The sequence below is a fragment of the Bipolaris maydis genome, assembly GCF_028858645.1.
Source record: "Bipolaris maydis strain C4 unplaced genomic scaffold PSV08scaffold_3, whole genome shotgun sequence".
NCBI lineage: Eukaryota > Fungi > Ascomycota > Dothideomycetes > Pleosporales > Pleosporaceae > Bipolaris > Bipolaris maydis.
Genome location: NW_027093859.1, coordinates 2402309 through 2418109, shown reverse-complemented (window position 1 = coordinate 2418109; position 15801 = coordinate 2402309). Strand labels below are relative to the sequence as shown.

The window sequence follows — 15801 nt, the reverse complement described above, 5'->3', positions numbered from 1 at the left end:
GGGCAAGGCGGGCATGGTTAGTGGAGCAAGGCAGACATACATGCTAATACAAACTTTAGAAGTCGGATAGTTCGACAATGCCTCAATTGCCAACGTAGTATGTACACAAACCAGACGCAGCCCGAGTCTTGGCAATCGGGTATTTTGAACCTGTAAACTCAAAGAAAAGATGGTGTTTCTAAGCCTACGCCTGGGCTGCCTTGACGTCAATGCCGTACTTTTCTAGCAATCGCTGCCTCCTCCGCTCCTCCCAGCCGGGGCCATAGATTCCTGGTAGAGTTAGTTTTATCATACGCAGATATTGGCTGGCGTGCATCATACCTCGTCCCTCGCCCAGCTGCTCCAGTGTCTCGGACAGTGGCCGCCTGCGCAACTTCTTCAGCTCCTCCCGGCGCTCAACCTCGCCGTCGTCATCGACCTGCTCCCTAATGTCCCCGACGCCTCGCAGGCCGTTGGTGTATCGGAACGCGGTGAGGGCGGTGGAGAATGCGGCTCCGGCACCGAGCATGAAGGGAAGACTTCGCCCTGGAACGAGTTAGTGTGACAGTGGCCATATGGGCTGGGTGTGCGTACTGGCAACACCGAGGGCACATCCAGCGGCGAAACCAGCGACGGCCTCGCTGTAGCAGTCGTCCTTGCGTCGCAGGTTGCTGGTCGCGTCGAGGGTGAATTGGTAGGTGGCCCCGACACCGGCTGCAGGTCAATTAGCCGCGCTGAGCAGGCGAAAGGGCAATTGAGCAGCTACGGACCGTACAGGGCAATGATGCCGCCCGAGCGGGTGAGGATACCCATGGCGCCGACATTCTGCTTGCGAAGAGTGTTCTGGACTCCGGCGACCACGGCGCCGACGGCGGTTGTCTGGATCATGGTGCTCATGGTGTTTGCGAGGGCATCGCGGGGGTGGAAGGTGGCGTCGTGGGCGGCCATGGCGGGCGGAATGGGGCGTCGATGTCGTCGTCGTCGAAGCTCTCGCTATGGCGATGTCAATGTCGCTGGTGTTGCAGGCGGCGGGCGGGCCTACTAAGCGTCTTGGCACCGGCCGCCAGGGCTCCCCGGCAGCGGGCACTGCATCATCGTGCGCGCCAGGTCGGTTGCGAGTGTCGCAGCATCGCGAGGGCATGACAGGCAATGGCTGCCTGTGCTGCTCGTGTATACCATTCCCGCACCTCCTCGTAGCTCACCGTGCCTGTGTGTGTTTCTGCTGGGCAACCGCCACCTACAATGCTTACCTGATGACCCGTTTGTCCACGCCTCTTGCTTGCGTGCTCGACTTGGCCTGCTTCGTCTCGTGCACTCGATCTATTTCCATCACCACCCATACACAATCTCTCTGCCTGTCTCGCCCGGCCTGCAGCAGCCATGGCGCCCGGTACCTCGTCTTTGCCCCTTGCCCGCCCACTCATGCTAACTCGAGCGGTACAGGCAAGACAGCGCCACGGCTCCTCCAGGACCTCTTCACATACGACCCCCGCCATGAAGAGCGCGCCGGCCGCAACCTGTTGACCAGCCCCCCGCCGCAGCACGATGCAAATGCTCCAGCCGTTGCCGCCGTGCCCTTTAGGAACTGCAGACACAACTTCTTCACAAAGGACAAGCAGTCCATCCCCGTCGAGCCCGGGCGCGAGCCAGACACCGACACCGTCTACAAGGTTGCCGCCTATTGCCAAAAGTGCCGTTGGCATGTTGATGTCGTTGTCGACCACCGCAACAATCATGGCAAGAGCAAGTGGTGCGGAAGAGGGAACACAGACTATGCCTTGCACCACTTTCTCTACCAGGGCCAGGAGGGCTCCAACGGCATCAACGGCCTCGAGGCTCAACTGCCGTCTCGCACCTACGCCTTCCGCTGCTCAGCGCCTCAGTGCTCACTCCACGTCCGCATCGGCATGAGGCCACCAATCTTCTCCGAGCATGACATTGAGACTCTGACTAACCAGGCCAAACTGAGGAAGAGATGGGAGGTTGCGCAGCACTTGGCGGGTGATCGAGCCGACCCAGTCATGGCCCGCAGAGTCGATGCCCCCGACTATCTCAACACATATCTGCAAGACTCGCTTAACCCTTCAAAGGGCAAGGCGCGCATTCCTCTGTTCAACAAGAAGTTTCTCAAAACCTTTGGCCGCGATTGCGACTCGATCCTGAGGCGTTTGGGGTTCGAGAATCGGCAAGAAGAAGACGAGGAGGGCACCTTGATAGAAGCCTGGTACCTCCCCAGACCGGAGAACACTGCCCATCCTCTCGAGTACACCATGCGCACCAAGATTGAAGACGCTCGCTACGAGCTCAACACCATAATACTAAGCGTGCCAGAAAATGAACGTGCAAACTGCAGACACCAGCCCATGCACCCCTTGCCCTCGCGGGACGAGCTCGAGAGAGTGCTGGCTTGTGCAGATTGTATGTTTAACTTTGCGCGTCTAGTTGTGAATTGATACTGACGGATTCTATAGATGCAAAGGCAAAGGGCCGCGAAACCCGTAGCACAAGCCATGAAGAGGATCACCCGTGCGTATACTGCCTTGGTGTTGACCAAGTATCTTCTTGTGCTGACATTAAACAGCTATTATGCCAGCTTAGGCGCTTTGGCTGACTTTGACGACTCACTGATCCTTTTTGCTTTCTCTCGTCAAGTTGCTGTAGACATTGATAACAAAGATTACTATTTTGAATGCTTGCAGGATCTCGCTACGGGTCGCCAAAGTGAGACGCTTGGGGTCCAGGTTGCCCTGCTGGCCTCTCAGGGACTCATTAGCAAGCGGGACGCCCAGCGCGCATATCAGTACTTTGGCATCAATCCGGCGCATGCGAGCGTCATCGGCGACGATCACATTATTGGTTCATTCAAATCTCGATTATATGATATCAGCCCTCTGCAAGCCGAGGAAGCACGAAAGCAGTTGCGGGTTCTCGGAGACGTGCGTGATAGTGAGAGGATAAGAGCAGAAGCGGCAGGGTCTATTGAAACTTACGAACAAGCCATGGCATGGTTTGAGCTTGACCCTGCCACGCCGGATGACTTTGTTCAGACCATGTACTCACTAAAGGTCCGTGCATAGTTCTGATTGCCTTGGAACAAACACTGATGCGCAGCAGACTCAAGACAATCCAGCAGAGGTAGAAACCGCACAAAAAGCACTGCAGATTATAGCGGACCACCGGCAAAGCGAACGACTACAGCACTTCCTCAAGTTCGGCACCATGTCCGAACCCGAAATGGATCTGGGCGATGCCTACGCTCACTTCCAAGTTTCTGATCGAAGCGTTGCGCTCGATCCAGCTGTGCTAGATTCGCTGCTCAGCACCTACGAGCTTGGCACAAGTGAGAGAGCGAGAATGGAGAAAGCGCATGCGCTCATCCAGCAAGACCAGACTCAAAGATTCGGCAACCGCCCTGCCAATGCTCCCCTGCCTGTAGTGCGGCGCAACAACTACCCTCTCGAATCATGGCCCGTCGGTCTCCGCAACATTGGCAACACATGCTATCTTAACAGTGTACTTCAATTTCTGTTCACTATCAAACCCCTACGGGACCTTATTCTCAACTGTGAGGATCACCTGCAAGATCCCTCACCGGAGGCTCTGAAAGACAAGAAGGTTGGACGCATGGCAGTCACTCCAGAAAGGGTATTAACTGCGCAAAAATGTCAGTATGTTTCGAATCCCCGAGAATCCCTACTAACCTTGTCCAGTCGTTCGTGAGTTGCGAGCCTTCTTTGAGCGGATGATCAAGGCACCCACAGACACCGTGCAACCTGAAATCGACCTAGCTTCACTCGCACTATGCAAGTCAGACATTTCTGAGGAAGCAGAGATACAGGGTTCAGATATCATTCCAGGTGTAGGTCTCGGTACCATTGATGGAGCAGTGGTCAGCGGCCCTATGCTGCCACCCGCTGAGGACCAGCTGACTCCCGTGGAACTACCTGCTGGTGGATCCATCAACAAGAACGAGACTGATTGCACAGACACTGTTATGGACAACTCTGATACACCAGAAGTCAATCCTACGGACTCGGAGATGAAGGAGGATTCTCCCAGTCATGAGAATGGCTCTACAAAAGAGGGTGGGAATGATGTTCCTGCACCACCAACACGGCCACCTCCAGTCCCACCACGAGCAGATCCTAAACCCGCGCCCAAACCCGCTGTTCAGTCAAGTACGAAAATCGGCCGAATTGAAGAGAGTGCTCGACAGCAAGACGCAGCAGAGGTCATGGCGAACATCTTCGATTTGATATCCTGTGCAATCACTGGTGATAGCGTATTGCGCGAAGGTGAGCAAGGAGATGCTATCAAGAAACTCTTCTTTGGCGACGTAACGACAGTCATGGAGAAGCCAGATGGAGTCCAGAAGAACCAAGAGCTCCGAGACCATTTCCTTGTTGCTACTGGTCGCCGCGACCGCTCGCTCTATGCTACTCTGGACGAGGATTTCGGTCTTGGCGAAATCGAAGGCGGTGGTGGTACGAGGTATGATTACGTTGAACAGGCCGCGCCCATCCAGATCATCAACGTAAAGCGGCTGCAGTACGAAAAGGGCCAACCGGTGTACGACCACTCACATATTGGTCTTGAAAAGACCATGTACCTCGATCGTTACTTGGCAAGAACACCAACGCTAGACGAGTCACAGCTGTTGGAACTCCGCAAAGCGCAATGGGCAAAGCAGAAGCAGCTACGAGAGCTGGATGCAAAACGAACCAAACTGCAAACTAGTGGCATTGAGGGTATGAACCTACCGGAGTGCCTTGACGCTACTAGCGATTTCATCCAGAGCTTGTCTTCAGACAATTCCGAACACCAAGACCAGCCAGGTAGCCTGCTAACACCTCCTCCGGAGCTCTCGGACACTCTCCGTAAACGAGCCTCTGATTACGCATCGGAACTTTCGGGCATTGATGAGCAGATGACGACGCTGGAATCCGAGATCAACAACGTTTTTCGTGACTGCACCTCGGTCCCATACCGACTGCATGCTGTGTTTGTACATCGTGGTGATGTCAAAGGCGGACATTACTGGATTTACATTTACGATTTCCAGAACAAGGAATGGCGAAGCTACAATGACGATAGAGTGGAAAAGGTTGAAAATGAGAGTGCGGTGCTGGAGAAGGAAGAAGGCAAGAGGCCAAAGGTCAGCACGGGTGTGGTGTATGTCCGGGCAGACCTGGCAGAACAGTATACCGAGGCTGTGTGTCGACATCCTGAGCAACCCAATGTGGAGAGAAAGGACATTGAGATGAAGGACGTCGCGGACGACGCGGACGACACGGACGATGAGTTGCCAGACTTGGAGCCTGTAGACGCGGCAAACGCACCAGTCATTGAGGGTATAGAGAAGGTGTGAGCTCTTTTAGAGCACCATACCCCTTTATCCTCCGCTTGCATGGCGCTGACATGGCAGCTCGTCCTCATTGATCACCCACCGGGATGCCACGAAACCATGTGCGTTGTAAAACCACACGACTCGCACAAATAGGACTGCGTTCTTGCCAGAAAGAAAACAGGCACAGTTTTAGCATCTCTGCTCAAGAAAGCAAAGTCACATGTTGGGATCCCCGAGGAAGCTGAGGAATGGATGTGTGTGTATGGCTTTGGTTGAAGCGAAACTGGGTTCGCTGTATGTAGGAGGAGGGGCTGGATGGACTTTGCATTTTTGAACAGTGGGTAATGACACTTTTGAGGAAGAGGTAATGCATAATCATGTTACGATTTGTTTTGACACTGGACACGTCATGTAGAGGCCTTGAATAGAGCGGTAGACGATGTTAAATGTGCTGGTAGCGTACGTGATGATGGTATTCCAAAGCCGCTTAAGTTTGGCTCTTTCTTTTGAAAGACTCCTATACTCCTCAGGCTTTGTCGCTAGTCTGGGTTGATGCAAATGGGATATCTTCTTTTCAACTCATGTCAGCGTAGCATACAAATGCGCTTCTAGAGTGCCACTCAACCCACCTGTAGCGCCACGCATGAATATACAAGTCCTTCTCTCTTGGCCAACGCTCGCGCTTCTTTACTCTTCACCTAGCGCTTTGAACTTTGGCGGAATAAGTTCAACCCAATAACCCTGCATCAGCGTCAGCTTACCCACTCACACACACACACCCCTTTCCATACACCCCCAAATTTCTCAAAAGAAGGGGAAAAAAAGGGTACACTCACATCGGGATCCTTTACAAACGTCAGCTGCCTAAACACATGCTTGTACCCCTCCACCACCTCTCCCCACTTCCCCTGCACCACCTCGTCGGGAAGCGCCATCTGGTCCTCCCGCGCCTGGTCCAAGGGCTTAATAACTTCGAACCCAAACTCCTGCACACGCTTCGTCGCCTCATCCACATTAGGAACTGTGAAGCCTATATGGCCGAAGCCAACGCCGGGGGCGGAATAGTCGTTACCAGAGACGTAAGGAGTCGAGGCGTCAGCAGGGATGTGGTAGAGTTCTAGGAGGCCTTGTTTTTGGCGGATGTTTTGCATGTCTGTTTTTTTTTTGTTAATTTTTTTACCGTAATGCAATTGGCATGCTGAAGGGAAAGGGGAGGGTGGTGAACGTACTCACGTCTCGTCCGCCGAGATAATATATGATCCATGGTCCGGCGTTGAATATGAAGACGACGTGCATGCCGAGGCAATCGCAGTAGAACCGTAGCGTCTTTTTCGGGTCCTTGATGCGCATCATGAAGTGGTTTAGGCTGTAGCCGGCGGTGGCAGGGGATGGGGGGCGCGGAGGGGGTGCGATGTGCGTGCCGGATTCGTAAGGGGCTGGGGGGAAGTTTGGGTTGGAGGAGGACATTGTTGGTGGGATTGGTGGGAGGCAATTGGAGGGTTGGGTGGGATTGGTAATGAGAGTTTGGGAGAGACTTGGGAGGAGAGTCGTCGAGCTATCAAGCGGTAGGGATTGATGGGGGGAGACGTGGGGTATGCGGGGTAGGGCCGCTGCTTGTTCTACTTTTATCGTTGGAAGAGTCTGTCGAGCATTGTGCATTTGCTGTCGAGTCTGACTATCTGAATCCTTTCGCCGCCGGCCAGAGCCAATGCCTCCATGCTCTCTTTTGTATTCGCGAAGCTTTGTGCGGCCATCAGCAAGTTTTCCGTATTTACTGCGCTCCTGAAGCAGTCGGTATGCGGTGGCATGTGGGATGTTGAAGTCGCGGTAGATGTCACGCTTAGTCCTATCTCCACGCTGATCAATAGCTTGAAAAAACCGAGCACGCGTTGGAGTGTTAAGATGCGAATTCAGCGATCTCTTCGGTGAAGGTGGAGGGGTCATTTCTACAAAAGATTATCTGAAAAATCTTGTGTTTTGGCTAAGATGCACAGTTGCAAAGCTGGGGGGTTATCGAGGTTGCGCCACCTTGGTATTGTGGCACTCCTAGCACGAACGTATATTGCTTTCTTTTTTGTTCTTGGCATGGACGTCTCATTACGTTCTCCAGACGGAAACTCACGAGCACGACGGGAATACTCATGCATTGCTAGTTAGAACGCATGTTTAACCCACACAGATTGGCTGGACAGATGGGCTGGGTGGTTGGAGCATAGTGGGGTCAGAGAAACACAGCAGTAGGCGTGAAGCGTGACGTCGCGCTGGCTGCGATGACGAGCCGCCCCACATGCAAGGGTCCATCCCGCACCTCACTGGGGAACTTTTGCATACGGTACTGCACCACGACACCACCGCGCCAGCCACCATGGAGTTTCAAAGAGGCGAACGCGTCAATCTCAACTTTGATACCGGCGCAGTCGAGAAACTGGAGCCAGAGGAACAAAATGTGCTTCCCATGCCTTCATTCCCCGCTTTTGTGGGCGATATTCAAGAGCGCGATTCATCTTCAGCTAACCCTCCAGTCGCGCCCTCACCTAAGCCCAATGTGAACGGTTTCCCAGCACACAAGAAACGAACACCGAGAGTATCTGCTTTTAAGCAGCAGCGCGCTGCAAAGGAAAAACAGGCTGCCGCAGCACCCCCGCCTAACCCACGAAGCACCTTTGCCCCAGACCCAGACGAGGAACGAAGAGCCATTGATGAGGAAAATAGGCGCACTATCGCGGCCATGTCTGACGCCGAGATTGAGCAAGAGCGACAAGAGCTCATGGCAAGTCTCAATCCTGCACTACTCCAGAAGTTGCTGTTGCGGTCCAATATCGACCAGGGAAGCAATGAGCGCGACTTTGATGCCGAGCCACCAGCGCCTGCAGCTACAAAACCTCCCGCGACTGAAGAGGCCGAAGAAGAAATACAGACCAAATCTGCGAGCACGAAGAAAGTTTCCTTTGCAGCGTCAGAATCTGCGGACGAGTCCAAGTTACCAGAATCCACAACTTCCCCCCCCATATCCGCCACCGAAACCTCCTCCGACGCCATAAGATCTGCCCTAGAGCAGCAAACAGACGACTCAATACACTTCCCCCGACCCCCACAACCGCCCGACCTCGATCCTAACGACCCGGCTTTCCTCAAGAACTTACACGAGAAATACTTTCCCAACCTCGCCTACGATCCCTCCAAGCTATCTTGGATGTCCCCGATCGATCCCTCCGACAAAAAATCGCCATACCATCCTTCCCAAACCGCCCTCAACCCTGCAGAGCTCCGCTTCGACTTTGAAGGAAACCTGCTCGCGCCCAGCGTGGCGAGAGAAATTCCTACCGATAGAGGGCTGCACCACCACGCCGAAGCCCCCGAAGCAGCAGGATACACAATACCAGAGCTAGCAGTCACAGCAAGGAGTAAAGTCCCTAGCCAGCGCTGCATTGCATACCAAACGCTAGGAAGGATTCTATACCGCCTCGGAAAAGGCCAGTTCGGCGTTGAGAGCGCGCAAAAGACGGATGGACCTGTGCGAGTAGCCAAGAATCCGGATGTCGAAGAAGATGACGATGATGATGGGGAGTGGGTCGAGGAGGATGTGGGAAGTGCTATAGCGGGCGGGTTGTGGCAGTGTATTGAAGAGGGGAGAGTGATTGAGACATTGACCGAGGAGGCGAATAAAGAGAGGGGGCATCTTACTGCTCGTACGTTTGCGCAAGAGGCGCTGTGGAATTGGAGGAGGGGTGGGGGGAGGAAGAGACATGCTGTGTAAGGGGGTACTTGGCAAGACTATCAAATTAAGAATGCGTAAAATGGTATCATGCTATGAAAACAGGGATGCATTTCACGTCCACTACAATGTCTTGTCGAACAGACAGAATGGAATAGGTCCCTGATATCCGTTGAGGTCAATGTTGGTCGTGTCCGTTGGCTTCTTCAGGATTCCAACTTGGAGTTGTCCCAGGCCTGTGTTGTTGTTTGGAGTGGCCTCGGTCACGGGCTGTAGAGGTGCTGCGCCAGCTGAATAGAACACTTTGAGGGTGCTTAATTGAAAACATGCCAGCATCTTGATCTTATCCGGAAGAAATAACGTCAAACTAGTAGGGGAATATGTACATACCCTTTCGTATGGTCTACCTGCACAGCAAAGTCCTGCCACTGATCGAACAAAATCGGCGTCTCGAAAATGGACTTCTTGTCACTGTTTTTGAATCCTCCACTTTTCCCTTCTCCTCTTTAGTATCGATGCCGTTCCCGCCATTGAATGGTTAGAACCAAGCCACCAACAAGCGTGAATTGATTGCCAGTGAAGTCAGCCCTCTCATGCCACACATTCATGTACTCGTGAGAGAAATTGAGTGGTTTCTCCACATTCTGGTGGACACTCCAGTGATAAGTGACGGTGTCATTGTCAGCCGCATCAGCCCGGTCATCATTCTTGTCGCCTGGCATTATAAGGCCCGCGCGACGAATACAGGTCTCTGGCGGAGATCTGCGTCCCTTGAAGATTGAACGGTCATCGACAGTCATTTCGAATGGTTTGTGGCGGCTGGGTTTCGTCGAACGGCGCTAGGGTAGTGTCTGGGAAGAGAAGAATGGAAGATCAGCTTATGTTCTGGCCCGTTATCCACTTGGGATCATATACGGACGAGTTGGTGTCAAACCATTCGAGCGTTGCGTCGACTGGAATGCGGCCTTCGAAGAGGACAGGGCAGACAACGCCAAAGACCTCATCAGGACCGGAATTGTGGCGTGGTGCAAGCTGTGGAACCGATGCCGCAGCAGCACAGCCGATGAAGAGAAAAGAAGGTTGAAAGCGCATTTTGAAATATGCTTCAACAAAACATTGCCAGTACCGTTACCCAACATCCAATGTCGTGCGTTTATACATGTTCCTCTCCACCATATTACCTTTGTTTGCATGCTCGAAACATGAGACTGTTGGGGTTCGGCCCGTTCTTTGCCAATAACTAATCCTTACCGTGCAAGGTACATTTTTGTCCGGACCCTCATCTCCACCCTCTTGGCGGGGGGATGCCGACATGCTTTAAATTTACACTTTGTCCACCTTTTTGCTAGTTGGCCAGTGGATCCACCCTACCGGAAGATCTCCAGCGTAAACCATGTGGGGAATATAGACAGTGTTAATCATAAGCATGTGTGCTCACCGTATGCGATTCGGAATTTTCATGTTGGCGTGCATACCGCTTTTTAGGGTTGTAGCAGGACATATTTCTCCAGCCAAGTGTTTTCTTAGCCCAAGAGTGGCTTGGAAGGAACTACAGTTTGGAGGAAAGTTTGATACGTGATTTTTTTCGTATACACGGTTATTCCTCCAAAAGATGGCACCTAGTATTCTTAAGCTGGTAACTAGTCAAAATCAAATAGTTCTCATGAAAATCATTGCGGGAACTGTATTATCATTTGGCCGCGTCCCCTGGTGTTTATACCGGCATGATGAATTGGTTTTTACAAAAATTGCTCATGGGCATACCGGTGAGCGAGCAGAATTTCGGCAAAGAAAAATGGAAAAAGATTGACAACTTGGCTTGTGGTGTTTTGAGTTAATATGGCCAAGGTCATACCCGAAAGATTCCTGTGTCCAATGGAAGTTGCTACTTTAGCCATGAGCTGCTAGTGCCAACCTCTTGCATTGAATCTAGACTAAGAGGTGCGGAAAGTGTGCTTGGCTGGCTCCGGTGTATAGTTCGCAGACCTTACAAGGGTGTCGGATCTTATCGCGGCTTTAGCTGCATAATACTATCTGTCTATGCCGTGTCTCCTGCAGGTATGAATGCAATCTTGTTGGCTCTGATGACTTCCACCCTCATTCCTCAGTCTCACGCCGAGATGTTATGCCTTACTCAATCTAGCAGCCGTAACAGCCGGTAATCACAGTAGTGGTTTGCCATTTCATCCAAGGACATATTTGTTCAACTTAGCGACATGCTCCAGTGCTTTTTAAAAGTTCCTAATGTCACTACATGATGTCAGAACCAAGAAAAATAGCAGAAACAGACAGGTGATCAAAACAATAGTTACAAAAAACGATGGTAAGTGAAGTTCAACTAGCTTGTATACCCGAATGTATTGAAACATTCATGTCTCATTTCCTATGTCCAACGAGAATGAATTCATTTATTATTCTATAAAAAGTGGAGATTTGAAGAAGAATGTAGTGTACGTTTACAAAGAGATTAAGTTTCGGCTGCGCTAGGTAATCCATGCCGATTTCTCAGTTCTAAGCTTTTCGCACATGCTCAATCTTACCTCTGTCTCTACCAATAGTCTATATAACTATTGCTTTACACTAATGTACATTATAGTAGGGAATAGTTATTTCCGTTTTAGCATAATAACAATAACAAATACAAGAAGGGCTGGAGGGATAGATCTGTCAAGAATTCGGTAGTAGGCACTTCTATGGTTTCTGTGCTCCGGATGTCTGGGATCTCAGCTATCTGTCGTTCCGGAACTAAGCTGATCCTACTAGTCTCGAACCAGCTTGTCGTTGTATAATCGTCTCCGGGCTCGACCGATGAAGTCGGAGATAAGGCCGCCCAGCACCGAAAACTCAAAGTTCGCTTGAAGCCTTGGTTGCTACGATGATATCGCTGGTAATATTTTACTTTATATACACTTCGGAAAAGTAAATCTCGGCTTCCCTACTTAGTCTTACTAGGTTTTTGTTTTGTAATTAGAGTGTAGTGGTGCTGATATTTCGGAGTAAAGATAGCTCGATTTGTCAGGCTATAGTAGCCCACTTGGTCCGATTGATCGATTGACCGTATTCGTTATTTTCAAACAGAGGCCCAGTTACTTCTCCGTATCATAGATAAGTTAAACACACAATATAAACCGACTAAATTCGATCTACTCTACAACCCTTGAATTCACCATACCACATCGTCCAACCCCAAGCATGACTTCTACCGACAAGAACATTGTCCTTATCACTGGCGGTAAGCCAACACGCTCTTCACCGGCATACAAATCTAAAAGAAAGCCCTAGCAAACAGCGGTATCGGCTTCGAACTGGCTAAATGACTCCTCTCTGATGCATCCAAAGACATTCTCCTCGGTAGCCGCAGCGCCTCCAAAGGCGAAAAAGCCGTCCAAGATCTCCAATCTCAGAATCTACCAGGAACCGTTGAGTTGACCCAAATCGACGTCTCAAAATAAGACTCCATCGCCGCCGCCGCCAAGGACGTCGAAGTAAAACACGGCCGAGTCGACGTCCTCGTCAACAACGCTGGAATCTTTTCATCCGGCGATCCAGATGCCACCGACGTCCAGTCCCTCATTGACAACTTTACTACTAATGCCGCTGGCTCTTTTGCTACCGTCAAGGACTTTCGAGCCGCTCCTTTCCCGCTCCGCGTACGTTTCTCCCCGCTTCCTCTACCCAAAAAAAACCCCCCAGCTTTTTCCCGTACCACTTGATATTTTACCTTTCACTCACTCCAATCTATAGAAGCAGCACCCCACGTATCATCAACGTGTCCTCAGGTCTAGGCTCCATCTCCACACACGTCGACAAATCGCATCCTACTTACAAATTAAAATCGTACTCGTATCGCATGAGCAAAGCGGCGCTTAAGATGGCTACTGCGTGTCACCACGCTGAGTGTGAAGGTAAGAGATGGAAGGTATTCGTGTTTTGTCCTGGTCCTACAGCGAGTGAAATGACGCGGCGTATCAAAAGGGATGCTGGGGCGAAACCGACGAGCCAAGGGACAGCGCCGCTGGTTGGCATAGTCAATGGAGAGAGGGATGCGGATACAGGGAAGTTTTTTGACGGCTGATACTGAGAGTGGGGTGTATCAGTGGTAAATTTCTTATGTAAATCTCTCTCGTCTTTTCTGTCTTGTCCAACGAGAATGTGTTCAGACAGTGCTTACTGTCCTACCCCCTCTTTGAACGCTACAATTTCACCAACATCTTTCATATACGCATCAACGGTAGAATACGCGTTATTCCATCGGTGTTCTATGCTAGACTTAACACACCTTTAGTAGTGTTTTTTTTCCCAATCCAAAGCTGCATGCCAATCGCTAACCCGCACCGCTCAACTCACGGACGTTTTTGTTGCCAAGCTTTGTGAAGCGGATCGGACCGGTACGTACGTAGTAGTATTAGCGACGTTCCTCCCGGCGATCACCTCAGCGGCCTTGTGACTGATGTAAAAATCGGTTAGTAGTCGTGTGGTTGGGGCATGAAAATAGATGCTCAATCGACGGAAGAAAGAAAGACCACAAGGCCTATGAGTAAACCTGCTTGCACGATATATTCAAGTGCTTCCCATAAGCCCTGGCTAATTTTTTTTCTCCGGCGCCTACTATCTGCAAATCGAAAGCTGAAGTACTGCGTGAGATATGATAATACGTATTGGAAAATGATTCTTTGTAGACTAGCCGATCTTTTGCATTTGCTGGGGACCGACTAAAGCCTTCCAAAAAACAAAAACGAACTTTGTACACTAAATCTTGTAACACATAAATGCTATGCTATGCCCTATACACGCCAAAATTATGCATTAGAATATTGTAAGCATCTCATCTGCCGGAAATGCGCCTGTTTTTTTCTCGCTGAACCGAACTTTTTGCAAGTGAAAAAAAAAGAAGATGAAGAAAAAAAGTAGTAAAAAGGGAGAGAAGAAAAGAGGAAAATGGTCGTAGCATGCTCTTTTCCCAATCATATCATGGCGCCATGTCGGTATGACGGAAGAGGCAACGGCTCACCAATTTCGTAGTTGCCAAAGAAGTCTACAGTGCTCTTTCGCCGTTCCTCCATGGCATCGCTAAGATCGCGACTAATGCAGATCTCCATGCCGCCGCTCTGCTCTGTGCCTTTGCGCTCCGTCGACATCTTGTATCCGACACCAGCTGAAGATGTCTGTGGTATCGCGGATGAAGGGCTGAGATAAGTAGAGGTTGTATGCTTGACTTTGCCAGGGAGATCATTTTCACCAAGTAGACCCAGCCAACGCAGCTCAGCACAGCGCTTGAAGACGCCTTCAAGGTCAAAGAGATCCTGCATGGAAAGGCTGTACATTTTGCCGCTGCGGTATTTCCAGAAGAAGAGGACAGAGAGCTCGATGGTCTCAATGTTTGGTAGGGGCTGGATAATCTTGTCTATGGAGGCCAGTAGATTATACGTCATGCGCATCTGGTCCTTGAGCATCCGGTCTCGGGTACCGTTTCTCAGCGTCGTGTAGTTCCACTCGAGATAGAAGCGAACGTGCGTTGTGTGCTTTAACATGGGCAATCTAAGGATATGCTGCGAGAACTCGAAATATTCATTGTTGGTCCGCGTGTTGCGCAGCTCCGCGTGGAGTGTGATTTTACTGCGCCGGAAATAGTTTTGCAGCAGCTCCTCGCGGATTTGCTTGTTAATCAAAAGGAGCTCCGGGCGAAGGCGCAAAGCGTTGGGCACCGAGGGTCCGTATCCGAAGATGTCATGTCTCCAAGGCTCTCCGCTGGACATTTCGGCACTCCAGAGGCAAGTGTGTAGCTCTGGCCGGTTCTTTGAAGTGTCTGGCAAGACATAGCTGAATATCTGGTCCCGGATCTCTCTTGGAAGCGCCAGAAGTGGAGAGCTGAATGTGCTAGGGGTGAGTTCAAGAAGGATTTCGAGTTCGCGGAAGAGAAGACTTTGGCGGTGCTTGTAGAGGCCATCTGAGCTGCGATTGGAGACCATGGAGAGCTTGTTGCTCATTCGCTGGTGAAGTGTGGCCATGTGCCGTGTACGTGTGTGTGTGTGTGTGTGAGTAAGTATACGCAGGGTTGGATTTAGAGAGAAGGAAACGGGTGGGCGTCTAGTGCCCGAGTAAGCACTATATAGGTTAGTTGTTGTCGAAGCCGGCCAGTCGCAGCTAGTTAAAATAACGGAACAGGCTGGTCGTCGTAACCCACAACAACGGACTCAACATGCAGATTGGATTAAAGTGGCACTGCAAAGTTCCTTCGTGCTGACACCAAGGGTTCACGGCAGCGTGTTTCGATGAAAAGGGGACTATCTGCGACGCCATTGCCGTGCGATAGGGGCGAGTCAGTCATGGATGGTGCCTCTGCTGACTGCGTGCCTGCCGCAAGGATCCGTCACAGAGCCCGTGCCGCCTCGCGAAAGGGATTAGTGTGTCACGTGTCGTAGATCTAGCCGACCCGCTACTGCTGCGCTGCTGCTGTGCTGCTGTGCTGCTGTGACACGTTTCACCTTGGCGCTTCAGAACCTCCTGCGTCCGTCAATCCTCCAAGTTTCACATTCTCAAACACGTCCGGAAAACCATATCGGCTTGTCGTTCCATGCACGCGGAATGCACACACGTCGCCCGTCCCAAAGCAAAAAGTAAAAGGCTCCCTTCTGGCATGTGCGTGGGCGACTAAGCCAGTAGTTGCTCCTTTTCTTTTCGCATCCATTAAAAATAGTCTGTATTTTGATCTTGTCGACGGCCGTCTAAAATTAACTAAATAGCAGCGGCTCCAGGGCGG

General features: G+C 51.2%; 7 protein-coding genes across 7 annotated transcripts; 3 read left to right on the top strand and 4 right to left on the bottom strand.

Annotated features, from left to right (window-relative positions):
- Positions 1 to 59: 59 nt before the first annotated feature.
- PSV08DRAFT_278144 (uncharacterized protein) lies at positions 60 to 966 on the bottom strand. Its single transcript, XM_014222232.1, has 4 exons — positions 750 to 966; positions 574 to 693; positions 322 to 525; positions 60 to 270 (listed from the first exon to the last, which is right to left on the bottom strand). Exons 1-4 carry the CDS (start codon positions 925 to 927, stop codon positions 185 to 187), a joined length of 588 nt encoding a protein of 195 aa, XP_014077707.1. The 5' UTR covers positions 928 to 966; the 3' UTR covers positions 60 to 184.
- Positions 967 to 974: 8 nt separating this feature from the next.
- PSV08DRAFT_369265 (uncharacterized protein) lies at positions 975 to 5347 on the top strand (the record flags this gene model as incomplete). Its single annotated transcript, XM_014222231.1, has 6 exons — positions 975 to 1188; positions 1423 to 2397; positions 2451 to 2505; positions 2561 to 3044; positions 3094 to 3643; positions 3690 to 5347. The coding sequence occupies 6 exons, from the start codon at positions 975 to 977 to the stop codon at positions 5345 to 5347; spliced, it is 3936 nt and encodes a 1311-aa protein (XP_014077706.1).
- A 666-nt stretch (positions 5348 to 6013) lies between these two features.
- On the bottom strand, positions 6014 to 7270 carry PSV08DRAFT_348941 (Glyoxalase/Bleomycin resistance protein/Dihydroxybiphenyl dioxygenase; the record flags this gene model as incomplete). The annotated part of the gene is made up of 3 exons (XM_014222230.2): positions 6014 to 6067; positions 6163 to 6479; positions 6556 to 7270. 3 exons carry the CDS (start codon positions 7268 to 7270, stop codon positions 6014 to 6016), a joined length of 1086 nt encoding a protein of 361 aa, XP_014077705.2.
- Positions 7271 to 7663: 393 nt separating this feature from the next.
- Positions 7664 to 9231, top strand: PSV08DRAFT_218455 (RPAP1-like protein). Its single transcript, XM_014222229.1, has one exon. It carries the CDS (start codon positions 7692 to 7694, stop codon positions 9081 to 9083), a length of 1392 nt encoding a protein of 463 aa, XP_014077704.1. The 5' UTR covers positions 7664 to 7691; the 3' UTR covers positions 9084 to 9231.
- Positions 8756 to 10133, bottom strand: PSV08DRAFT_360217 (uncharacterized protein; the record flags this gene model as incomplete). The annotated part of the gene is made up of 4 exons (XM_066092990.1): positions 8756 to 9354; positions 9432 to 9537; positions 9595 to 9880; positions 9957 to 10133. The coding sequence occupies 4 exons, from the start codon at positions 10131 to 10133 to the stop codon at positions 9165 to 9167; spliced, it is 759 nt and encodes a 252-aa protein (XP_065949640.1). The 3' UTR covers positions 8756 to 9164.
- Positions 10134 to 12233: 2100 nt separating this feature from the next.
- On the top strand, positions 12234 to 13116 carry PSV08DRAFT_369263 (uncharacterized protein; the record flags this gene model as incomplete). Its single annotated transcript, XM_014222227.2, has 4 exons — positions 12234 to 12273; positions 12381 to 12481; positions 12518 to 12695; positions 12821 to 13116. 4 exons carry the CDS (start codon positions 12234 to 12236, stop codon positions 13114 to 13116), a joined length of 615 nt encoding a protein of 204 aa, XP_014077702.2.
- A 627-nt stretch (positions 13117 to 13743) lies between these two features.
- PSV08DRAFT_197717 (uncharacterized protein) lies at positions 13744 to 15078 on the bottom strand. Its single transcript, XM_014222226.2, has one exon. It carries the CDS (start codon positions 15047 to 15049, stop codon positions 14006 to 14008), a length of 1044 nt encoding a protein of 347 aa, XP_014077701.2. The 5' UTR covers positions 15050 to 15078; the 3' UTR covers positions 13744 to 14005.
- Positions 15079 to 15801: the final 723 nt, after the last annotated feature.